At 31.9% G+C, this 26,281-nt stretch overlaps 1 protein-coding gene across 2 annotated transcripts; it reads left to right on the forward strand.

Moving 5' to 3' along the window:
- On the forward strand, positions 1 to 26,226 carry LOC139487463 (galactocerebrosidase-like). 2 transcript variants are annotated; one of them, XM_071272275.1, is made up of 18 exons: positions 1 to 155; positions 907 to 975; positions 1,870 to 1,933; positions 3,205 to 3,293; positions 4,944 to 5,108; positions 6,017 to 6,055; positions 6,716 to 6,843; positions 6,989 to 7,106; positions 7,472 to 7,509; positions 9,299 to 9,423; positions 10,015 to 10,154; positions 18,622 to 18,708; positions 18,977 to 19,066; positions 19,680 to 19,821; positions 20,634 to 20,814; positions 23,476 to 23,645; positions 24,001 to 24,077; positions 24,591 to 26,226. In XM_071272275.1, exons 1-18 carry the CDS (start codon positions 27 to 29, stop codon positions 24,786 to 24,788), a joined length of 2,049 nt encoding a protein of 682 aa, XP_071128376.1. In that variant the 5' UTR covers positions 1 to 26; the 3' UTR covers positions 24,789 to 26,226. The 2 variants fall into 2 exon arrangements, with proteins under 2 accessions (XP_071128376.1, XP_071128377.1); XM_071272276.1 differs by lacking the exons at positions 23,476 to 23,645; positions 24,001 to 24,077; positions 24,591 to 26,226 and adding an exon at positions 23,220 to 23,283.
- The last annotated feature ends 55 nt before the right edge of the window (positions 26,227 to 26,281 follow it).

Consider the following 26,281-nt stretch of genomic DNA (forward strand, 5'->3'; position numbering starts at 1 on the left):
TTTCCGGAAAGTCCCTATCGTAGAAAATGTTTTCAAAATTGTTTATGTTTATTTTATTTAGGTATTGCCATTCTCAAATCATAACTTATGAAATAGATGATTCCCAAGGGCTTGGTAGACGATTTGATGGTATCGGGGCAATCAGTGGGGGAGGGGTAAGTAAAATATAAATTAGATATGATTTCGCGCGAAAAGGGGGAGGTCATGCCGAAAGACATTGTAATGTGATAAAAAGAAACGAAATTTATGTAAAAAAAATCCTAAGTTAATACTTTTATCTTGAAATCAAATTTTATGAAGTCTGATACAGATTTTTGATTGTCAAAACTTGAACTAAATGGGGTGGTGTCAAAAGGCCTTATAGTGATCGACGTAAAGGGGTTCATCCTAAAGGCCTTGATATGGAGAAAAGAGGGAGGTGTCATAAACCCAAACCAAATATGTTTATATGGAGTAAAGGGAGAGGCGTAAATATGCATTATAATGGAATAAAGAGGAAGGCATCAGATGAGGCCATTAAAAATATGGAGGAAAGGGGAGGGTTTCAGAAGGCATAGTTTTGGAGGTGTCAATTGATGTCATCATGGTCATTAGGCATGTAAGGGAGAAAAGGGGGGAGTCGACAGAAGGTGTAATTCTGGAGGAAACGTAACTGATAGTAAGGAAAGGGTGTGTCATTAGGGAGGAAACAACTAATTTTGAAGAAGATTACTAGCGAAACAATGCCTTTTCCTATCGAAGGTTGGTGGTTTTCTCCTGGCACTCTGGCTTCCTTTACCAATATAAACTAGCTGCCACGAAATAGCCTAAATGGAGTGCTTAAAAGTGGCGTTAAAACACAAAAAAATAATCAAATGGGAACAATGCCTGTTCTGTTAAGTCATCTTTCTTTTTTATTTTTTATAGGCAACATCATTACTTGTTAGACACTATCCAACCAAACTTAGAGATGAAATACTGGATTATTTGTTTAAGGTAAGATAGATTTGATTTTACTCCATATTTACCAGTTGTAGGGGACTTTGTATTGTATTTTAAATGAGAGATGATCTGATTCATGCTAAAACATTAAAACAAGAGCAAATACACTAGGTTGGACCTTCTATGGAGACAGCTGGGTCCCTGTTTGTCAAAGCACATGTCTAATATGTCAGATAACATTTGCACTACACAGTAAAAAAGAGAGATTTCAATAACTGACTTTCATCATGTTCATAAAACATTTGCATTGAAATTACTTATGTGACAATATGTGTACATGAATGTTGAAATAAGAATGACTGCCTCACATGTACAGCTACCATGATGCGTTAATGATACTTATATTTCACATGTTTCTTCAAATAAGCATTGTGGGAAGGCCAAAAAATGACCTCTGCATTAATTGGTCTCTGGTAGAGAGTTATCTCATTGGCAATCATATCCCATCTTCTTACTTTTAAATTAATAAAGCTCAGATGTTTTTACATTGTTTTGTATTGCTGGTCTGCCTTGATGAAATTACAGCTTTAGGATAATATTTGGCCTGCAACAAAGAATATAGGTCTAATTGCATAGTCAGTTATAAAAAGCCCAGAAATCACAAATGCAAACAATTCAAACAAGAAAACTAACAGCCTAATTAATGTAAACAAAAAATGATCGGAAAAAAAAATATATGTAACACAGCATAAAATGACAACCAATGAATTACAGGCTCCTGACTTTAGACAGGCACATACATACAAAATGCAGCAGGGTTAAACATGTTAGCTAGATCCCAACCCTCCACTCACCTGGGACAGTGGTGTAGCAGTACAGCGTAAGAACAAATGTTTATTAACTGTGATATTTTACTGATATTGAGATAATTTAATGTTTTTATTTCAGCCAAACTTTGGAGCAAGTTTACAAATTTTAAAAGTAGAGATTGGCGGTGACTCTCAAAGTGGAGGTTAGTTCTTTTGTCTGATTGATGAACAATTAAATGTTTCTTGTTGTTGTTTTAATGTTAATTTATATCTCAAATCTTATAATCTCTAACTTAAGTTTTGATGTAAGCTGTTGAACACTAGTAAACCAAAAAGACAACTTTAAAAACATTTCATCTTATGATGTTAAAAGTTCGAACTTGATTGTCTAGCTAAATATTTATAAACAAAAACTTACATAATCTAAAAAAAGAAATCTCTTTTGAAGATGTCGAAAGTTTAAACTCAAGTACATTTCTGAAAAAAAAAAAATAAGGAAAAATCTGTTTAAAAACTGTGTTCACCAGAGAAACAAAGTGAAACATCATAACTAGGATTCATTTGATTACACTGAATTAGTTAGTGTATGCAGAACAAGACAAATAGGATTCATTTGATTACACTGAATTAGTTAGTGTATGCAGAACAAGACAAATAGGATTCATTTGATTACACTGAATTAGTTAGTGTATGCAGAACAAGACAAATAGGATTCATTTGATTACACTGAATTAGTTAGTGTATGCAGAACAAGACAAATAGGATTCATTTGATTACACTGAATTAGTTAGTGTATGCAGAACAAGACAAATAGGATTCATTTGATTACACTGAATTAGTTAGTGTATGCAGAACAAGACAAATAGGATTCATTTGATTACCGGTACACTGAATTAGTTAGTGTATGCAGAACAAGACAAATAGGATTCATGAGAGAGAAAAACAACTTTTATAGAGTCATATTGAGAACAAAAGTTCCATAATACATAAATTTTGTAAGAATCAAAACCATCTAACCCATGTAAACAGAAAACCCCAAAACAGTCCACTAATGACTTTGTCCCAGGACAATGTTCATTTAGTATTTGTTCCATTACATAATTTTAAACTGAAAATTTTATTCAATGTTTCTCCAATACCAATGTTTCCAAATTTCTGTGATTTTTATTGGACATTACAAAATTATGTTTTAAACATTTGTTTTTATTGGATATTGAAATAATGTTTTACGCATTCATTTTTATTGGACACCAAAATCATGTTTTAAGAATTTGTTTTTATTGGTCATTTGGTTCAGTAAATATCCAACCTTTAAGGACCAATTTATTATTTACTTGCCATTGATAGACATAATGATGTTCAAAATCTTTATTTTTATTGGGTATTTGGTCCTGTAACCACATTTCACTTAATTTAACCATATTTAATCAGATGACAGACAAACCTTAGAATGACCGTCATATTCTTGTTACAGAGGGCAGTGAAGCGTCACATATGCACAACAGCTGGGATGAGAATTACCACAGAGGATATGAATGGTGGATGATGAAAGAAGCTAAAAAAGTAAAAAAACAAGTCTTTTGCTCATTGTTGAAGGCCGTATGGTGACCTGTAGTTGTTAATTTCTGTGTCAGTTGGTCTCTTGTGTAGGATTGTCTCATTGTCAATCATACCACATCTTCTATTATATTATTAACACATGTATTATGTGGATGTATTTTTTATTCATGAGAACCAATTGTCATAGTTTAGATAACATAAAGTTTGCTATATTATGAGGAAATTACGTTCCCTGATTCAAGGCCCCTGGTATGCTTTCATTAGAAGTTCATTTGTTAGACTTCAAAAGATATAAATTTAGTCTTAAAAAGATATATGTTTTTTTTTATGCCCAACTTCTGTTTATGTTTTTCAGTATGTGCACATGTTTGCTCATCCATTCGTTTGTTCATTTATCGGTCTGTCTGTTTGTCTTCATCCTTCTGTCCTGCTTTAGGTTAAAGTTTTGGTCAAGGTAGTTTTTATGAAGTTAAAGTCTAATCAACTTGAAACTTACTACATATGTTCAATATGATGATAATTTAATTTTGGATGTAACATGTCTTCTGATTGGCTGATATCCTTATGTTTATCAGCTCATAGACATAATTTAGTCATGTGACCGTGATGTCATCAACATTTTTCATAATTTACTCCGGTTTAAAATGGAATTTAGAATTAAATTATAAGCATGCAATGACTGTAATATTTTTTTTGTCTATTCAAAATAACATAAAAAATGTGGTGCACACTTTAGAATAACCCACTACGCTGGTTATTCAGTGTGCACCACATTTATTTTTTTTTTTAAATTTGATCATACTTTATTGATAGTTTGACATTTGTTAGTGGATACATCAAATACCGGTACCTTATCCCGGCCTCGTTAACCGTTAGTAGCATATAGTCAATTTGGTTAGTATTTGTTAGTTTTTTTAACTGTAATATATACATTTATAAATCATTGTAAATTATAATATATCCAACTAAAACATAATCAATACAGAATGATCAATAAATCTGAATAGATGAAAAAAATATAAAGAATAAATAAATAAAAATCACAGAAATTTGGAATTTTGGAAAAAGCAAAAAAAAAATTAAAATAATAAATATATTTTACTTACAGCATTCATAATGTATCTTGCAGGATTTATTTATTCAAATATTTGCGTACAGGCAATAACTTAGAGGAACATACATGTAGTTATAAACATAGACTAAAACATCAAGCATATATAACAGTATAAAATCATAACATAGTTGGTGATGTGGATAAGGAAAGAAATGTACATAAAAATAATTCCGGTACATGATGTACCAATTTTTTGATAATCAACCTAGTCTTCTAAAATTGGAAGCCAGGGGTCCCAGCAGATATTGGCCATATGAAAAGGTTTTCTTTTAAAAAATAAATTCTTTTCTAGTGCCAGAGATTCTTTGAGGTAGTTTTTAAGTCCTGTAAAATTTTTTGATTTTATTTCTTTATAGACAGAAAAAATATAACAGTCATTCCTTAATTATCTTTCTAATTTTAATGCGAAATTTGACCACAATTTCATGGTCCACTGAACATAGAAAATGATAGTACAAGTGGGCATCTGTGTTCTATGGACTCATTCTTGTTAATATATAGTAAAACAAGTAATATATTGTTCTTTATAATTATTGTAGAGGAATCCAGATATATTACTGTATGGGTTACCATGGGGATGGCCTGGCTGGATAGGAAATGGAACCCACAATCCCTATTATAATGTCAACACAACAGCTGTATACATAATCAAGTGGATACAAGGAGCAAAGAAATACCATGACTTGGATATTAATTTTGTTGGGGTACTATTTTAGTTACTGATTGTTAAATAGTGATGTCATTATCATAATAATATTTATGTATACACAAAAGGAATGAAAGGAAAAAGTAAAATCACAAAAATACTGAACTCAGAGGAAAATCAATTCGGAAAGTTCATAATCACATGACAAAATCAAATAACAAAACACATCAGAAACGAATGGACAAGAAATGTCATATTCCTGACTTGGTACAGTCTCATCAAATTCCGTTATATTTACAATGATGCGTTAACTAAACAAACACAATAAATAAAATAGTAAAGATATGGGTACAGCAGTCATCATTGTGTAACAATTTTAAAAGGAACAATTTAACGGAACACAAAAACATCTATCTACAAACACATTCATTGATTCGTGTGTCTGACATCAGAAATTTAATATTTTTTGTCATTCATAATAGAACAATATCATACTGACTGTATCTTTTGAGGTACAGAGTCATGTTATAAGAACCAAAGAAATACAAAAAGTTGTATATACAAAACACACCAGCCAAAAATGAAAGACAATACAAACACATTGACGGGATGTATAAGTACCAAGCCACGTCAAACGAATATCACATAAAACAATCCAACAGTAAAAGTAATATTAATAATAGAACAAAGACAAATGAAAGAACAATAAAACACGTTGTTAAGATGATACTTTAAAATTAGAAAATATTTAACAAACCAAATTTGAAATTCTGGATGAATATGGGATCCCGTAAACATTATTGAGACAGTGGCCTGACACCACAATCATGACAATTAATAGAATGAAGTTCATTTACTTGTCAGCATATATATCATATGCAATGCTGAGCGAGTATGTTTAAAAGTTATCCCAAAGTTAGAATAGCTCAGGAGATATAAAAATTTGTTGTTTACATATTTTTTCAGATATGGAATGAATTAGCTTATAGTATTGAGTATATTAAGGTAATATATCATTTATATCTTATTGTATTAATTTATTAATAATGAATCTACTGTGATAAGTTTAATCAATCTATATAAGAAGGTGTGGCACGAGTGCCAATGAGACAACTCTCCATCCAAGTCACTGACTTAGGACAGGTGCAAAATTTGCAGTAGGATTAAAGGTTTTAATGGTACCAAACCTTCTCCTTTTCTGAAACAATAGTTTAACATCGCAACAAGAGATCTTCAACTCAATTTAAAGTCCATATAATCAGATCAAATATCATGAGGCTTTCTTATTATTGTTTAAACTTTTGACATACTGTAAACTACCTTATTTTAGCTGATACTTTATGTTGCGTTTAGGCCAGCTACTAGACCATTTCACAGCGATTTAATTTTGCCATTTTCAAATTTGCTTGATGTAGTTCAACGAGGAAATTCCTGACTTAGGACAAGTGCATGCAAATGCAGCGGGTTAAAACCTTTTAACAGGTGCAACATCTGTTTTCTGTGTCCATAAGAAAATTAATAACATTAAAAAAAATTATGGACAATAAGTAAAACCTGGATAACAATGTATTTAGAATTCAGCCCAAAAAAATTGAAAATGACGAGTAAATTGTTAGTTACAAGAAGGCTACTGTAGTTTATGTAAATCACATATTTATATTGTAGACCTTGAGAAGATCATTAGATCAGAATGGATTTCATGACGTAAAGATAGTTGCTGTTGATGGTGGATTTGAGATAATTAACGATATACTTAAGGACCCTGAGCTGTCTGATGCTATAGAATACATTGGGTAAGGGGTTAGCTTTAGTTTTATGTAATTAATGGAACCATGATTTATACAATTATACAGGTGCAACCAATGGTAAACTCTGTAAAATCATAAAAAGACTTAAAACAATGCACAAAATCTATTTAAATTAGTTTGTTTAATTCAGTGTCCATTATCCTGGTACCGAATCAACAGAAGCAGCATTCAATACAGGGAAGCAGTTGTGGTCATCAGAAGACTTCAGTACATTTAATGACAATATTGGTGCTGGTTGTTGGGCTAGGGTATGCTTAATAATTTTCATATTTTATACCATTTTTCACCAGAAAAAGTTTTCCATTTTGTAACTTCAGAAAATTTATAGCTAGTAAAAAATCAGCTAACACACAGCTAATACTTATAAAGATAATATTATTCAACAGCACCTTTTACACATGTATCATATTTTAATACCATCTTTGAATTTCATACCTGAGCATATATCTTGCTCATAGTTATAACTTCAATGTAATAAACAAACATACATTTATAATAGGTATTTATAGATAATTCAATAAAAGGGGCCATAGACAGGAGTATACTGACTTAGGGTTAGATTTATAGTAATTTATTTATACACAGGAGACAAAGAATTATGTATGTTTTTCAGACTCTGAATCAGAATTATGTGAATGGCTTATTCACAGGGTATGTAGGATTTCCAATAAGTAAAATAATATGGATTTAAATTCAGACCTTCAGACCTACTTACTTAACAGTGTTCTCCCCAGGCCCTTAAAGGACCACGGGCCCGCGATGTATAATTTTCTACCGTGGTGGTATCGGTCTTGCCGCGATGTATAATTTTTCACCGTGGTGCTAAAATTATCGGTAAAAAAAATCATATAACGGTAAACCTTTCCGTGGGGTATAACATTTCAGATGAAAATTGACCAGTTCAAACCAGTTCAATCCAGTTCTGACAACGAAGATTGTTTACACCACGTGATCGATTTACCTTTTGAGGTTAACCTTGATGATTGGATTTAATCGATGTACATGATTCTTGTGTTTTAATTAATTAAGAGATCATAACTTAATGATCACAGACTTATGAGACTTTTGAGGGACAAGCAGACATTTGTTAATAAACTCTATTACTCCAGCCTTTGGTCATAAATGATTTGCGTATTTTTAAAACGTGAGTTACTTCCCCTGATTTAGCTTATTACAACAATGTGCTCCTAAAATATTATCCATCATTTAAAATAGAAATAAAGTACAAATTGAATGCAAAATTATATAAGGATGTTACCTCAAGGATAAAAACTTTCTTTGAATATACCAACAAAAATATATTGCAAATTATTTTTGACAATCATACTTTTATTAAAGCACAAACATATTATATTAAATAGGTAGTATATCCATTTATACATTTACTGACTGAGCTATAGCCAGGGCTGTATATTTAAACAAGGATGTTGAAAACATCCATTTCATATATATAGCTGAAGAGTATTAAAGAAGTATAATGATTAACTTTTACAAAATAAATTTACAATAATTGGAACTCAGCTAGACATGACAACCTTTCACAAGTGTCCACATAGATAATATAAGTATACTTTTCATGTCCATCATGAAATAACACAATAATGATTTTAATAATAATTTTATTGATGTCTAAAAGAATGATGTCTAAAGCTATGGAAAATAGTATTTAATTTACTAACGGTTCTACATTAAAATTTAATCTTGTTTAACGTTCATTGTTATGGTGTAATCTAACTAAAATGGGGAATGTGTAGTGTAACTATACAAGTATCAGGACAAAATTGGCTTGATCAAAGTATAAAAAAGTGACTAGTTAGAGACTAAAAGTGCTTTCTGTTATTTATTCTTAAAAGATATTAAAGTATACAAACTGTTTGATTTACTTTTTTTTACCAGTATTTTTTTTTACCCTAAGTCTACATAACACAGTAAACAAAACAAAAGACAAAAAGGTAATGGCACAAAAACTAACAAGAAGAAAAAATAAGCGATGCAACGCGACACGACATATTGTACAAATCATTTCGACACGCGTTACCCTGGTGCTATCCCAAAATCCTGGGGAGAACACTGCTTACTGGTAATAATGATATAAATAATGATCAAAAGTTAATTCATACCTAGTTTGAAAATAGTTATGATGTAGATGATAGGCAATCAAATAAATGCTGTATTCTCATTCAGTATTTGATAACTCAATATCTCTACACACCAACTCATGTATATAACTTTCAATAACTTTCCCATGAAACATTGGAAAAATCAGATGAGTTTTAGATATTGTCATGCTTAGTGCAAAAAATTAATAGCAATCATTAACTAAGATTATCTTTAGAATTTTATATTTTTCAGAACAATTGCATGTAATAAGCTGGTAATATAATGCTACACCATTTGTATGCCAACAGGTGCTAATTTCTTGAACGTTGAAATTTTTCAGAACAATTGCCTGGAACATGATATCTGGGTATTATAATGCTTTACCATTTATCCGTCAAAGTCTGATGACAGCGAATTCTCCATGGAGTGGAAACTATGTCATAAACAACCCTATATGGGTAACAGGTATTGCAGGGAATATTTTATATATAAAGCATTTAGACTTATCGATATCTCCTGATTCAATTACAACACACTTGATGTCTAATTAAAGATAAAAAATGTGGTATGATTGCCAATGAGTGAATTATCCAACAAAGAATGTACTAAGGTTCAAAATTCATAAGTATTACTGTAAATTCAGAGATTATTGTGATGTTTTAATTATTGCAAAAAATGCAGCAGGATTATAATTGCAATAATTTAAACAAGCATTCTGAATTTTTTTATGTGAATTAAACAGGAATTTTCTCATATATCGCAAAAATTATCATCACATTTTAAATGACACAATCGCAATAATAAATGCACGCAATAATTTCTGAATTTACAGTACTACATGAAGACAAATGTCAATAGAGATCAGAAAGTTACAATAGGTTTATACTGGCCAAACTTTTTGAACTCCATTTAGCATTAAGATTTCTGTGTAACAACCTTTTTTCATTTAAAGTTTTGTATTAAAATACATGGTATTTTTCGTCAATTTCAGTATAGATTAATTACCTATTGTAGATCTGATATAAGGAAAATAAAAACTTTAAAATTTGTTTTCAGCTCATACAACCCAGTTTACAGCCCCAGGGTGGAGATACCTGAAGCATAACAGTGGGGTGGGGAAACTAAAAAATGGAGGGAGTTATGTGTCTCTTGTTAGTCCTGATGGGAAGAATCTCACCATTGTCATGGAAACCATGGTTTGTATTTAGTTATTATTTGAGAATTCTTATTAAGGCATTGTTAATTTTGTAAAATAGAACCTTGTTGGTTTTGGGGTATGAACATTTTAATGGTCTGGTCATGAACTGTATAAGAACCATGTATAGAAATAAATGATATTCTTCAGAAATATCACCTTTTTACTTATAGCATTTTGTGTTGTCTTTAAATGTTATACACTAAGGCTTATGTAGAAACTTGTTTCATTATATTTTAATCTTTCATAAAATTGGATTTATATTGTTAATATTAAAACTAGATCATTCAGCACAGTTCCAGATAATTAGGTCTTTCCATTGTACAAATATATCATACAAAATTTAATCTGACACACAAAACTCTACAATCTGTACATTTACATTTTACATACTGATAAAGGGGATATTTTTGACATTTTTAAAGGCAGTGCTTTAAGGCCTGACTTTCAAGTCATGAGGTTCATCTTTCCTTACGCAAATCTTTGCTGGGGGTCATTTTGCAAGAAATAGATCCGGAAATGTTTAAATTTCTCCTCTACTTTTTGTGGTATGTATTGGTTTTTGTTCCTTTCATTTACATTGGGAAATAAAGAAACGATCAGTGTGTATTGTTCGTTTTAAATATCTGTTTATTAATGTGTCTTTTGCATTATAAGCAGTCAATCTGATTACAAACTATCATTATTCGAATTCCGTGTGGAAAGAGGTCCGTTCAATTTCGAGTACTATTTGCGATCTAAAGATATTTTAAAATTTCACTCGTTGATATAACATGATATTATAATTAAAAGTCGACTGACCGTGAATTATATTGCATAATATACAATTTAAAGTATTTCTGTACGTGAAGCCGTATGACGTTATAGTTATTTCGGTCTCAGTTATGTAAAATATGAAATTATCGTTCCTGAATAGGGTTCCACTAATTAAAGACAAGAAGCGTCAAAAAGTGATAAGAAGCGACAATAAAATTAAAATAGCGATAAGAAGCGACAATATAATTAATTTAGCGAGAAGAAGCGTCAAGAAGACTATATAGCGACTATACATAAATAAAAAAAATGTCATTGCAACAACTTATTCCCCATAGATATTAAAAAAAACATGCATTATTTTTAGCTCACCTGGCCCGAAGGGCCAAGTGAGCTTTTCCCATCACTTGGCGTCCGTCGTCCGTCGTCCGTCGTCCGTCGTCGTCGTCGTCGTCGTCGTCGTCGTCCGTCGTCGTTAACTTTTACAAAAATCTTCTCCTCTGAAACTACTGGGCCAAATTAATCCAAACTTGGCCACAATCATCATTGGGGTATCTAGTTTAAAAAATGTGTGGCGTGACCCGGCCAACCAACCAAAATGGCCGCCATGGCTAAAAATAGAACATAGGGGTAAAATGCAGTTTTTAGCTTATAACTCAAAAACCAAAGCATTTAGAGCAAATCTGACATGGGGTAAAATTGTTTATCAGGTCAAGATCTTTCTGCCCTCAAATTTTCAGATGAATCCGACAACCCGTTGTTGGGTTGCTGCCCCTGAATTGGTAATTTTAGGGAATTTTTGCTGTTTTTGGTTATTATCTTGAATATTATTATAGATAGAGATAAACTGCAACCAGCAATAATGTTCAGCAAAGTTAGCTTTACAAATAAGTCAACAGGACCAAAATGGTCAGTTGACCCCTTTAGGAGTTATTGACCTTTATAGTCAATTTTTAACCATTTTTCGTAAATCTTAGAAATCTTTTACAAAAATCTTCTCCTCTGAAACTACTGTGCCAAATTAATCCAAACTTGGCCACAGTCATCTTTGGGGTATCTAGTTTAAAAAATGTGTGGCGTGACCCGGCCAACCAACCAAGATGGCCGCCATGGCTAAAAATAGAACATAGGGGTAAAATGCAGTTTTTAGCTTATAACTCAAAAACCAAAGCATTTAGAGCAAATCTGACATGGGGTAAAATTGTTTATCAGGTCAAGATCTTTCTGCCCTCAAATTTTCAGATGAATCCGACAACCCGTTGTTGGGTTGCTGCCCCTGAATTGGTAATTTTAGGGAATTTTTGCTGTTTTTGGTTATTATCTTGAATATTATTATAGATAGAGATAAACTGCAAACAGCAATAATGTTCAGCAAAGTTAGCTTTACAAATAAGTCAACAGGACCAAAATGGTCAGTTGACCCCTTTAGGAGTTATTGACCTTTATAGTCAATTTTTAACCATTTTTCGTAAATCTTAGAAATCTTTTACAAAAATCTTCTCCTCTGAAACTACTGTGCCAAATTAATCCAAACTTGGCCACAGTCATCTTTGGGGTATCTAGTTTAAAAAATGTGTGGCGTGACCCGGCCAACCAACCAAGATGGCCGCCATGGCTAAAAATAGAACATAGGGGTAAAATGCAGTTTTTAGCTTATAACTCAAAAACCAAAGCATTTAGAGCCAATCTGACAAGGGTTAAAAGTGTTTATCAGGTCAAGATCTATCTGTCCTGAAATTTTCATATGAATCGGAGAACCTGTTGTTGGGTTGCTGCCCCTGAATTGGTATTTTTAAGGAAATTTTGCTGTTTTTGGTTATTATCTTGAATATTATTATAGATAGAGATAAACTGTAAACAGCAATAATGTTCAGCAAAGTAAGATTTACAAATACGTCAATGCAAAGGAAATAGTCAGCTGACCCCTTTAGGAGTTATTGCCCTTTATAGTCAAATTTTAACCATTTTTTCGTAAATCTTAGTAATCTTTTACAAAAATCTTCTCCTCTGAAACTACTGGGGCAAATTAAACCAAACTTGGCCACAATCATCATTGGGGTATCTAGTTTAAGAAATGTGTGGCGTGACCCGGCCAACCAACCAAGATGGCCGCCATGGCTAAAAATAGAACATAGGGGTAAAATGCAGTTTTTGGCTTATAACTCAAAAACCAAAGCACTTAGAGCAAATCTGACATTAAAAAATTGTTAATCAGGTCAAGATCTTTCTGCCCTCAAATTTTTAGATGAATCCGACAACCCGTTGTTTGGTTGCTGCCCCTGAATTGGTAATTTTAGGGAATTTTTGCTGTTTTTGGTTATTATCTTGAATATTATTATAGATAGAGATAAACTGTAAACTGCAAAAATGTTCAGCAAAGTTAGATTTACAAATAAGTCAACATGACCAAAATAGTCAATTGACCCCTTAAGGAGTTATTGCCCTTTATAGTTAATTTTTAGCATTTTTCATAAATTTTTGTAAATTTTTAGAAAATATTTTCCACTGTAATTACTGGGCCAAGTTCATTATAGATAAAGATAATTGTAGCAACAAGAATGTTCAGTAAAGTAAGATCTACAAACACATCACCATCACCAAAGCACAATTATGTCATGAATTTATCTGTGTCCATTGTTTAATATGCACATAGACCAAGGTGAGCGACACAGGCTCTTGAGAGCCTCTAGTTTATTATAGGGGCGGTTATAAAACATTTTTTATATTACTGTACATTGATAGATAAAAATATGTTTTTAATAAGAAGAAAGGGATTAGTTTTTATTAGATATAAAAAAAAATATATTTTATGCACACGCTAAAAATTGGCCATCAAAACAAAAAAAATTCAATTTCCCTTTAAGGAATTTATTGAATCAAAACCATGCAATATCATTTCCTTTCTAACAGTGAAATTCTTCTTTTTCATAGGGACATATTTGATAGGTGTAGCTTCACCCTATCACATCAAATGAGAATAGCCTCATGAGAGAATTACGATTCGCTTGTCCCTTGTTAGTTATTGTCGCTTCGTCACTAAATTAAACTTCTTGTCGCTGTTTGTCTCTAAAATTCTTCTTGTCTCTTATTAGTGAGACCAGTCAGTTCCGTCCTTAACTTCCGTTTTTGCACTGCAAAACAATCACACAATTAACGATGCCTAGTCCTTGTTGGTGTGTACCTGAGTGTCATTTAAGAGGAGGACTTGCATTTCTAAATGACTTAATAAGAAGGAAAAGTTGGATCAACGCCATGGCTCAAACGTAGATTGTCATGTGCGATGCAATCGTAGAACCCATATCAATCAGCTGTTGTTTGCAAGGCACATTTTACTGAAAACGACTACGTTCAGGAAACTATTCATGGTAAAACTTTATTTTCTTTAAGAAATATATACTGTTATTTATATAATCGCCATGCAAGTAAACCAAAGTCTGTTTGGAACCGCAATTATCGTTTTAGAACATGTAGAATAAAAAGGGGGGTGAATTCAAGACGTCATAACTTTTTGGATTACGATTCAATATCATCTGTTTGACATTTTTTGGTTAATACTACAATTGTATGGTTTTTCTACAAGAGATATATTATACTGATAATTATTTTAGCAGTAATTATGTAAATTTCGGTTGTAATGACAAGAATTCATGAGCTATGCCTCGGGCTTTCTTGAAAAATATCAATGACAATGTAAACAGGAACAAAACATTGACATGAATGATGCTCTCCACCTATGTTATAGTTATTTAGGTATGTGTGTTGCACAAGTCTTTCACAAGTTTCAAAAAAGCTAATGTTATAAAACTTTTTTCAGGGCACATACCCACTTTATAGAGACTTGTCTACTGCCATGCATACCCATCCTATTTTCATGCACCATTTGTAAGCAAGAGACTGAATGGTTTACAAAATTAAAAATCAGGACGGTGTCCCGTTAAACCAAAAGAACTAAACTGGATGAATATTGTGGGAGAAATCTAGAGGAAAGTTTTGATTTGTGAAATTGGTTTTCCTGAACAGATGTACATTCATCCTGCAGGAAAGATTTATAACTGTCCACCACCAACTGACGAGCTAATGTTGAGCTTCACAGATGGAATTACTCAAACACCATAAATGCCTATGTTTTCAGCACAGATTTCACAAATCATGACACAGCTGTGCATTTTTATGCCCCACCTACGATAGTAGGGGGGCATTATGTTTTCTGGTCTGTGCGTCCGTTCGTCCGTCCGTCTGTCCCTCTTCAGGTTAAAGTTTTTGGTCAAGGTAGTTTTTGATGAAGTTGAAGTCCAATCGACTTCAAACTTGGTACACATGTTCCCTATGATATGATTTTTTTTAATTTTAATGCCAAATTAGAGTTTTTACCCCAATGTCACGGTCCACTGAACATGGAAAATGATAGTGCGAGTGGGGCATTCGTGTACTGGGGACACATTCTTGTTTATACCTGTTAAGAGTCGAAAACTAAATATTATTTTTATATAAATAAACATATATTGTGTCATTTTAGAACTTATATTTTTCCAAAGGATGCATGAATGAAAGTAGTGAAATTCATTTTGCTTTGATATATATATTTGAATTACAATTGTTCATGTTATTGTAATGCATATAAAAATTAAAGTTCAATTCTTCTTGAATAATTGATAAGTCTTTCCTTCCATTTTCTTTTAATTATACTGTCATAAATAAATATATCATATATATATATATTGATTGATAAATTTATTGATTAGTTGGTTGGTTGGTTGGTTGGTTTATTAGTTAAACACTTGATACAGGGTCTCTTGAAACAAGCGAAAAAAAGAGACCTTGGATTCCGTATTAAACACATGAAACGGAAACATGTATTGAATGATTGATTGATTGATTGGTTGGTTGATTAAACACGTCGGTTAAATATGCTGGTTAAACACGTTGGTTTGTTGAACACGTTTAATAGGCTCAATTAAAACAAGCAAAAAAACCCACCTTGGATCCCTTATGAAACACATTAAACGGAAACATTGATTGATTGATTGATTGATTGATTAATTGATTGAATGATTGATTGGTTGGTTGGTTGGTTGGTTGGTTGGTTTGGATTCAAACACACATAAAACTGTTTAAATAGTGCCAAAAACCACATAATTTGATGACCTTGACCTTTGACCTTGTGACCTTCGTCAAGGTCATTGCTCCACAAGGTCATTGCAAAAGACCCTATGGGTCAAGGACCTTTTGTTTAAGAGTTTTGCCTAAAAATGGCTTTTTAAAAACCATTAGTGGGAGTTATGTCCCTTACATGATGGTAAAATCAATATAGTCATAATGTAAAAAAGTTGCCCCTTGAAGAACCTATCATTTTTCACTGCTTAAAATTTCTGTATCTATAACTGTTCAATAGTTATAGGGAAATGAAAAACTTTTGAAAATCTAAAATATGACCTTGACCTTTGACCTTGATCTATATTTTTAAGTTTCGGTCCAATGAACTCAAATCTGAAGACTCGCAGTCTTTACGACTTACATGAGATTTATATGCATATCAAAAATTAAAATATTCAAGGGGAAATAACTCCTATAATAAGTCACTGGATTGCTTCGGTTAAAATTATTTGAACTTGTATCATTTGGCAAGGAACATTTTAAAAAAAATCATTTGCCGCTAAGTCTTATAGTTCATGAGTTATAGCGATAACAGTGTTTTTTGTAATTGGGGAGATAACTCCTATAAGGTAAATAGTAAACTTCGGTGCCCCTAATACAAGATAGCTTTTATTAACCCGATACTTGGTACCAAAGATCATTTTGATATCTTGCGTACTTTTCTTGGGGATTGACTTTGAAAACGGCGGAAGAAAAAGAATAATAATAAACAAACGAAATGCAGTAAGGTCTTTCCATTTAAGAAAGGAAAGACCTTAATAAGGAGATGTGGCACAATGTAAATATATGATATTCTGTGAGTTTATCAAACTAAAGGGGATAAGAAATGGGTATAAGCAGTTACAGGACTGTACTACTGTACAATCTCCAACAATGAGAAAAACTCATACTGTAAAGAGAATTTCATATTTACAAGTAAGTTTTGTTTTTGCATTGAATAATGTTCTTCTATTGTCTTAAAAGCAAATATGGGAAGTGGTTAAAATGCTAATGAGACAGCTTTTATGACCACCAGATGTCATTGTTACCTTCATTAAAAACTCCTTTTTAGCTCACCTGACCTGACTCATCACTTGGTTTCGTCGTCCATAAACTTTTACAAAAAATCTTCTCTGAAACTACTGTGCCAAATTTAACCAAACTTAGCCAAAATCATCATTGCGGTATCTATTTAAAAAATGTGTGGTTAGACCCGGTCAACCAACCGAGATGGCCACTATGGCCAAAAATAGAACATACAGGTAAAATGTAGATTTTGGCTTATAACTCTGAAACCAAAGCATTTAGAGCAAATCTGACATAGGGTGAAATTGTCTCTTAAGTGAAGATCTATCTGCCCAGGAATTTTCAGACAAATCTGACAACCCGTTGATGGATTGCTGCCCTCAAATTAGTAATTTGAAGGAAATTTTGCAGAGTTTGGTTATTATCTTAAATATTATTATAGATAGAGATAAACTGTAAACAGCAATAATGTTCTGCAAAGTAAGATCTACAAATAAGTCAATATGACCAAAATTTTAAGTTGACCCCTTAAAGAGTTATTGCCCTTTATAGTCAATTTTTAACAATTTTCATAAATTTTTGTATTTTTTGTTAATTTTTAAAAAATATTTTCAACTGTAAATACTGGGCCATGTTTATTATAGATAGAGATAATTGTAGCACCAAGAATGTTCAGTAAAGAAAGATCTACAAACACATCCCCATCATCAAAAACACAATTTTGTCATTTTATATGTGTCCGTTGTTTAATATGCACATAGACCGTCCAAGATGAGCGACACAGGCTCTTGAGAGTCTCTAGGTCATTAATACAGGTAGATAACTTTATCATGTTTATACTGAAAAATAATTTTGCTTGGAGGGAGAATTTTAAAAAAGTTCTGTCTTCAAAAGAGTTCATATGTTACTATGTACATTAACCATTATGTTACTTGATGTTCTAGCAATACACACAGAATGGAGACTGGTCAATCTTTGTGAATTATTTTTCATAGGATAGGAGTAATTGAAAATGTGTATATAATCAATAATTAAAATAGTTTTATTTACATTAAAAAGGAAAAGTTCTTATGTCTTAAAAATGCATTTCATGGCGAGGTACAGAAAATATACTGTAAACAGTAGACTATAGATATAGGTGAACTAGGTACAAGAGAACTCTAAATCTTAAATACTACAAACAACCTCTGTTCTATGGAAGATAATGATATAACTGGACTAGAAATACACACATCCTGTAATTAACTGCCTTTACAGCGCTTTCGCGCTTTGATTGACTATTGTGTCTGTTTGTTTTGTTCACGCATTGGTGACAATATAAAGGAATGTGATAAGACTGTCATACAAGTGAGAGGTTTAGCTAGCTATAAAACCAGGTTCAATCCACCATTTTCTACATAAGATAATGCCTGTACCAAGTCAGGAATATGACAGTTCTTGTCCATTCGTTTTTGATGCGTTTTGTTATTTGATTTTGCCATGTGATTATGGACTTTCCAAATTGATTTTCCTCTGAGTTCAGTATTTTTTTTTTACTTTTTGCTTTATACTTTCAGACATCTCTTCATTCAGTGTGTTTTTATCAGCAGCCGAAATTTAATGTTACTCTCCAGACCATAACTCTCCAGTTGAAGGGAAGTTTTGTAAGTACAATTTCATCCTATAAGGAAATGTGATATGTATTAATAATTTTATGCTATGCACTGTAATATTTGTCTTTTCCTCTTATGCACATAGGTGTTATTATTCTAGGCTTGTCCTCAGTGCCTAATTTTCAAAGTAATACTGGTCTTAAATTTGAAATCAAATATGAAACCTTATATTTCATGCACTATTCAGTCATTCAATGATCTAATTAAAGGTTATCAGTTAAATTGTAGGAGATAATAGATTTGTATTTATTATTTACAGGCTTTGATAGACAGTATGGCTCTGTGGTACAGTAGACTAGGGTATGATGGAGGAGAGACAGAAATGATGATGTATGAAGGACGAGTTGATGTACGTTTATCATCCTGGAAAATCTTGTGATACTGAAATAAAAAAAATATTATATCTGTTCATATTCTTTTCAATAAGTAAAAAACCTGGTCAGAATAACAGGTTTTACATATTTCTAATTGATGATTCTAACGCAACATTGTTTGTAAGGTCCATTTTGATTGGATAAAGCCACCAATTTTCATGGTATCAATTCAGAACTGATTCTAAGAAAACGTATGTTCAAGTGCAGACAACATATGACAGATTTTAAGTGTATGATTTGAGGTTGTTTTCTGTCATTTTTATTAGAATGGAGATAATAATGTAGTATTTTAAGCATTGACAGTATCAATTGGTGATTTGATTGTTGCAAATACCTGTTGACTAGCTTTGTTAACAGATAGTTTAACATGGCTGTCAATTTTTTTTATTCAAATACATATTTTGGGTTAACAAAAGCAGCTTATTTTTGTACTGAATTATGACATTTTAAATCTATTATTTATTTATTAATATTGATTTTAACTTTCCAATGCTACAGTAATGTTCATTTATCTGTATATGTTTATCTCTTGAATATATCAAGCTTAATGAATATTAGATTATTTGTCCTCAAATTTGCCTTTTTCAGGTAAAAGATGGTAAAATTAATCTTAATCTTTATCCAGACATGGTAGTAACTTTGACGACATTGACCACTGGTCAGAAAGGCAGTCATCAGAATCCACCACAAGATAAACCTTTCCCATTCCCATATACAGAACATTTTGAAGGTAAGATTTGGTTCCCTGGCAATGGCTACTCATTCAGACCATGAAAGTTGTAACTTTAGTATTGATTAGGATTTCAAAAAGCAAAAGTTTGCAGATAAATTCTTGTCAGAATTTATGATATTCTGATTTCATTTGTTTTTAACAGATTTAAAGTTGAACCAAACTATGTTCCTCTGATAGTCATTAATAAGCATTGTCTCCAGCTGATTGTTAATTCAAAATGGCCAGTAGAAGATAATGTTATTATAAGTTATTGCGTGTTTTTTTTTAATGAGATTAATTATTGCTTATCAGATATCATAAAGTGAGTTTTAATTCTTGCCATATTCACCCAGTCGCATTAATTATACCCTGTAAATAATAATCCTGAATTTACAGTTCACTTGGGAAAGATTTACATGGAAGCAACTCAAACTTCAGGGAGCCATTTGATGAGACTGTCATCAAAGTGAGAGGGTTAGCGCTATAGAACCATTTGAAAATGCCTGTACCAAGTCAAGAATATGACAGTTCTTTTCCTTTCGTTTTTGATGCGTTTTGTATTTTGATTTTGCCATGTGATTAAGGACTTTCTGAATTGATTTTCTTCTAAGTTCAGTATTTTTGTGATTTTACTTTTTGTAAATATTTGTATCATTACTTTTCTTTATAGACTATCAGGGCATGTAGCGATTTTTGTTTGTTAAGTACCTTCAACCATAAGCAGTATTTGCTGGCTTTTATGTCAGCAGGACATTTACAGTTAGAAAATATAAACATGTGAGATTTTTCTTGTCAAAATTTACAACTTTTCAAAATAAATATGATTTCAGAATACAATGAGACAGAACAGCCAAAGTACATGGCTCAGCAGTTAGGATGCTTTGAAGTGCACATATCTACTGATGGTAACCATGGCAATGTGTTACGTCAGATGGTTCTGGAACAGCCTGTTTACTGGACTGCTGCAGATAGACTAAAACGGACAGCGAACTTAATTGGAGATTATTCTTGGTAGGTATGATCAGCCACCATGGCTACATAATTTATGATTGATACATCTTGCCTATGACCTCTCTGTCACCATGGCTACATAATTGATGATTGATACATCTTGCCTATGACCTCTCTGTCACCATGGCTACATAATTGATGAATGGATACACCTGTGGTTAAAGTAGGAGAACTCAAAACAAGCTAGTCAGTTGTTAGCTATGGCATAAACTATTGATGTAAAGCTTTATATTTCAGAAGAAATAAGACGAAGATAATATCTTTAATACTGGATCCTTATGTTAAGATGTTTCCATCTTGCATATATATGTCTTTGAACTCAGTTTCAAGACTCAAATACACTTGAAAAAAAGTTGGTATTTGTTTTATTTTAAAAAAGTTGTTATGAATTTTTTGATAGCAAGATTTTCTCACTTTTTATAAGTGAACCAGATGCTCCGCAGGGCGCAGCTTTATACGACCGCAGAGGTTGAACCCTGAACGGTTGGGGCAAGTATGGACACAGCATTCAAGCTGGATTCAGCTCTAAATTTGGATTGTGATTAAATAGTTGACACAGCATAGCTTTCTGACACAGAATGAATGTGGTCTAATGAACTTAAACATTTTTTTTTGCCTTTGAGCAATTCACTATGCTGTTGAATATTAATCCTCTCAAAAAAATGTTTGAAGAAATTTTCTTTTTATTTATGAAATCTGAAATGAAAAAAATTGACCCCCCAATTTTTTTTTCACATCCCCCTTTCCCTTATTTCAAAACTGATCTCAATTCAAATTTCTAATGAAGTTTGCAACAATAACTACTAATTTAAATACATCATAAAATATTAAAATGTAAAAAAAGTGCTTGTTATCACTGAATGGTAAAGATTGTTTTAATCTATCAGTTGGTAGTAAAAGTGAATATACATTGTATATTGTATAAAACAATGATTTAAGTTGATTCAACTACTATTCTGGACAAAGAAAGATAACTCCAATTGAAATCCAATTGGAATTTCTTGCTATTGCACAATATTGTGCAATTAGATATTTCTTGCTATTGTGCAATACTGTGCATTGAAAATATTTGCTATTGCACAATACTGTGCAATTGAAGATTTCTTGCTATTGCACAATACTGTGCAATTGAAGATTTCTTGCTATTGCTGAATACTGTGCAATTGAAAATTTCTTGCTATTGCACAATACTTAATATAATAATTTTGGATCCTGATTTGGACCAACTTGAAAACTGGGCCCATAATCAAAAATCTAAGTACATGTTTAGATTCAGCATATCAAAGAGGCCCAAGAATTCAATTTTTTTTTAAAATCAAACTTAGTTTAATTTTGGACCCTTTGGACTTTAATGTAGACCAATTTTAAAACGGGACCAAAAATTAAGAATCTACATACACAGTTAGATTTGGCATATCAAAGAACCTCAATTATTCAATTTTTGATGAAATCAAACAAAGTTTAATTTTGGACCCCAATTTGGACCAACTTGAAAACTGGGCCAATAATAAAAAATCTAAGTACATTTTTAGATTCAGCATATCAAAGAACCCCAAGGATTCAATTTTTGTTTAAATCAAACTAAGTTTAATTTTGGACCCTTTGGACCTAAATGTAGACCAATTTGAAAACGGGACCAAAAATTAAGAATCTACATACACAGTTAGATTCGGCATATCAAAGAACCCAAATTATTCAATTTTTGATGAAATCAAACAAAGTTTAATTTTGGACCCTTTGGGCTCTTTATTCCTAAACTGTTGGGACCAAAACTCCCAAAATCTATACCAACCTTCCTTTTATGGTCATAAACCTTGTGTTTAAATTTCATAGATTTTTATTTACTTATACTAAAGTTATGGTGCGAAAACCAAGAAAAATGCTTATTTGGGCCCTTTTTGGCCCCTAATTCCTAAAATGTTGGGACCAAAACTCCCAAAATCAATCCCAACCTTCCTTTTGTGGTCATAAACCTTGTGTTAAAATTTCATAGATTTCTATTCACTTTTACTAAAGTTAGAGTGCGAAAACTAAAAGTATTCGGCCGCCGCCGACGACGCCGCCGACGCAGACGACGACGCCAACGTGATAGCAATATACGACGAAAATTTTTTCAAATTTTGCGGTCGTATAAAAAGCATTTATTTGGTAAACTTAATCAGACAAGACAGGGAGATAACTCAACCATGATCTGTGTTTAACAGTAGGATATAATTCTATAGGGAAAACATAACTTAAACAGGGAGGTAATTTCACAATTGATGTATGAAAAACGGTGTGATGTAATTGTATATATAGGAAAGATATTACTGTGTCAGAAGTTGCCAAAACGGTGTCATTAGATGTTAAGACAGGGGAGATAATTTGACAATTGTTCTGTTTAATTGTATGATATAATTTTATAGGGAAGATATAACAGTGTCAATAGATGTTAAGACAGGGGAGATAATTTGACAATTGTTCTGTTTAATTGTATGATATAATTTTATAGGGAAGATATAACTGTCAATAGATGTTAAGACAGGGGAGATAATTTGACAACTGTTCTGTTTAATTGTATGATATAATTTTATAGGGAAGATATAACAGTGTCAATAGAGGTTAAGACAGGGGAGATAATTTGACAATTGTTGCGTTTAAATGTATGATATAATTTTATAGGGAAGATATAACAGTGTCAATAGATGCTAAAACAGGGGAGATAAATGGTACAACTGGAGTATTTTTGGCAGCCAGAGTGGACAGAGGGGGTGTTAAAACAGGAGGAGCTTTAGGGGTATTCTTCTACTTATACCCTTCCTTACAAATGTACAAGTTGACCTCTGACATTGGTATGTTCATATTGAGTCTTCAAGTATAAATAATAAATTTTTTCAGCATTAGTCCTGTATAGTCTTGTTTGATATGTTGTTGATGCTTTTTAATTCATTTGTCCATTTTTAAGACAAAATTTTGAAGATATATATATTACCAAGAAGGCTTTAGTATAAATAAATTAAAATGCCTGTGATTTTTAGATAAGAAATTAAAACCTTACGTCTATTTAACAATAAGATATAATTCATCAAATAATTCAGTGAAGACAAGAAAACTGTTCACACAATAAGGTACCTTTATCTTATGTTGTCTATGAGGTTTTTATTTATTAAGATCACATATCTGAGGTAAATGGTTTTGTAATTTCAGGTGGTAAATCAGTGTTGAAGTTTGGAGCAGCACACATGGCAAACAAGGGTTGGAATACATTGAAACTAATACTACAGGTAAGATTAAACAAGAGGTGAAGATACCAAGCAGACATTCAAAACTTGTAACTAAAGATAGATTGGCAATACCATGGCAAAAAATGAAAGATGGATCAGACACAAATAAATTTCAGAAACAGGCCTTAGCAATGCACTTTCACAACAACAAAAAAATAAAAATTTGATAATTTTAATGATAATATTTTACACAATTTTATACCCGCATTTATATTTTCATTGTGTTTATGAGACAGTTCCAGCCATTTCTTCTTGTTACTGATGGGACTGTCTGTGCACTCACATAAATCAAGTAGGAGGGCCAAATTAATAATGATGTTGAAGAGCATAGAAAAACAAAGCTGAAACAAAATTCTGCCAATTTGACTTTCTTCATTTATGCCTGTGTGTATGAGACTGGAAATGTATTTTTTATGTCTTGCCATAATTTGTCCCTTTTGTTCTGTGACAGTTTGGCAGTGGTTTATTTTCACATTTATTCCTGACCTTTGACCATGTGTTTGTACATTCCAGGGTTATCAGGTTGAAGGGTATCTGAATGGACAATATTTATTTGAATCTGACATACAGAATGTGCCGTTGACAGGATTTGTTGGTTTTGGTACATCTGATTATGGTTATACTGATTACGATAATCTGGCTATTCATAACTCAGAAAAAGTTACACGGCGAAACGATCCAGAAGTGTTGTACTTTGTACCAAGACAGTAACCTTGCAATAATTTATAACCTTTATGGTACAAAATTTTATTAGGACTTTTTATACACCGGTAAAACTATTACATTTTCTAGTTTGGAGAATTGTTGCCATAGTGATCTGATTGATAAGATTTTTATTGTGCCATAATTACTTGCAAAATAACCTTGCCAAAAAGGTCATTATTAGGATTTTTTTAAAAGAAAAACTACATTGAGCCACTGTCAAAAGCTTCTGTGCAATTACTTATGAACTGTTCCACCAATACTTTTAATATTAAAAAAAAAGCTTATTACTGTTGATAGAAGGAGATTATGCTTGATATTAATGATTTTCAATTTGGTCAGTTTGTAGATATCTCCCATACAAGTGAGAGGTTTAGCTAGCTATAAAACCAGGTTCAATCCACCATTTTCTACATTAGAAAATGCCTGTACCAAGTCAGGAATATGACAGTTGTTATCCATTCGTTTGATGTGTTTGGACTTTTGATTTTGCCTTTTGATTTTTGATTTTCCTTTTTGAATTTTCCCTTGAGTTCAGTATTTTTGTGTTTTTACTTTTTCCCATAAAGAAATGAAGAAATTTAAAAAAAAAAGATGACTGTAGTATACTCTATAATAACAACTAATTTTGTATTGACACAATTGACCAATTAGCAAATTAATTTTTCCTTCTAAATCTTATGCAGTTAAAGCATCCTCATAAACTGCATTTGGACAATCTGTAATAAATACATCCAAAACAGTGAAATTCCACATAATACAACATTATTTTTAAATAAGTGATGGTAAAGTCCATTCTAGTTTTAAAGCATTGCATATGGTATACATTATTGTGCATGGGCCAGCTGGATCTCGACTCTGGATGCAGGATTTTCTTGTTGTGTTGAACAACCATTGGTGACCCATGGCTTTGGTTAGGTTGTTGTCTCTTTGATACATACCTTGTTGCCATTCTCAATTTTAACCAGAAGTTTTTCTTAAGAACCCTATATTTCCAATGGTAAATGTAGAAATAACGATTATGAGACATAATACAAAAAGCCAGGGGAGTGATACAGGCTCAGGCTAAATGATTGTACTATTTTTTCTTAAATAAGGTAAATCTGCTTATTATGTTGAGATTATGTTAACTCTGTTGTTATGAGATTTATAGATATTTTATGTATAACATGTACAATTTTTTTTATATTTATACTTATTTTACTTAACATTCCTGGATAAATGTACCTTTGTTAAGAAATGTTAATGACCACTATATGAACATTCATTGCACAATTTAAAGTTTGATAAAAATTGAACCATTTCAAATTAGTAAATAAACAGGGTGGTGGGGAAGAATCTATATGTATTCCATAATTAATCAAATAATTTTTTATTTGTTATCCATTTTTTGTTCAACTTTGTATAAATGTTTTAATAAATATTTTTTATATTTTTTGTTTCAAAATTTTGTGTTGTTTGTTATTTATAAAAAAGCAGATGTGGTATGATTGCCAATGAGA

This window comes from Mytilus edulis, chromosome 9 (genome assembly GCF_963676685.1).
Source record: "Mytilus edulis chromosome 9, xbMytEdul2.2, whole genome shotgun sequence".
Classification (NCBI taxonomy): domain Eukaryota; kingdom Metazoa; phylum Mollusca; class Bivalvia; order Mytilida; family Mytilidae; genus Mytilus; species Mytilus edulis.

What these genes read in the sequence shown, in the direction of transcription:
- LOC139487463 (XM_071272275.1), top strand. Translation starts at nt 27, where the DNA reads ATGTTTTCAAAATTGTTTATGTTTATTTTATTTAGGTATTGCCATTCT. An exon ending in CCATTGTCATGGAAACCATG is followed by an intron (nt 10,155 to 18,621) that starts GTTTGTATTTAG and finishes TTATACTTTCAG; the next exon opens with ACATCTCTTCATTCAGTGTG. An exon ending in TTAATTGGAGATTATTCTTG is followed by an intron (nt 20,815 to 23,475) that starts GTAGGTATGATC and finishes ATAATTTTATAG; the next exon opens with GGAAGATATAACAGTGTCAA.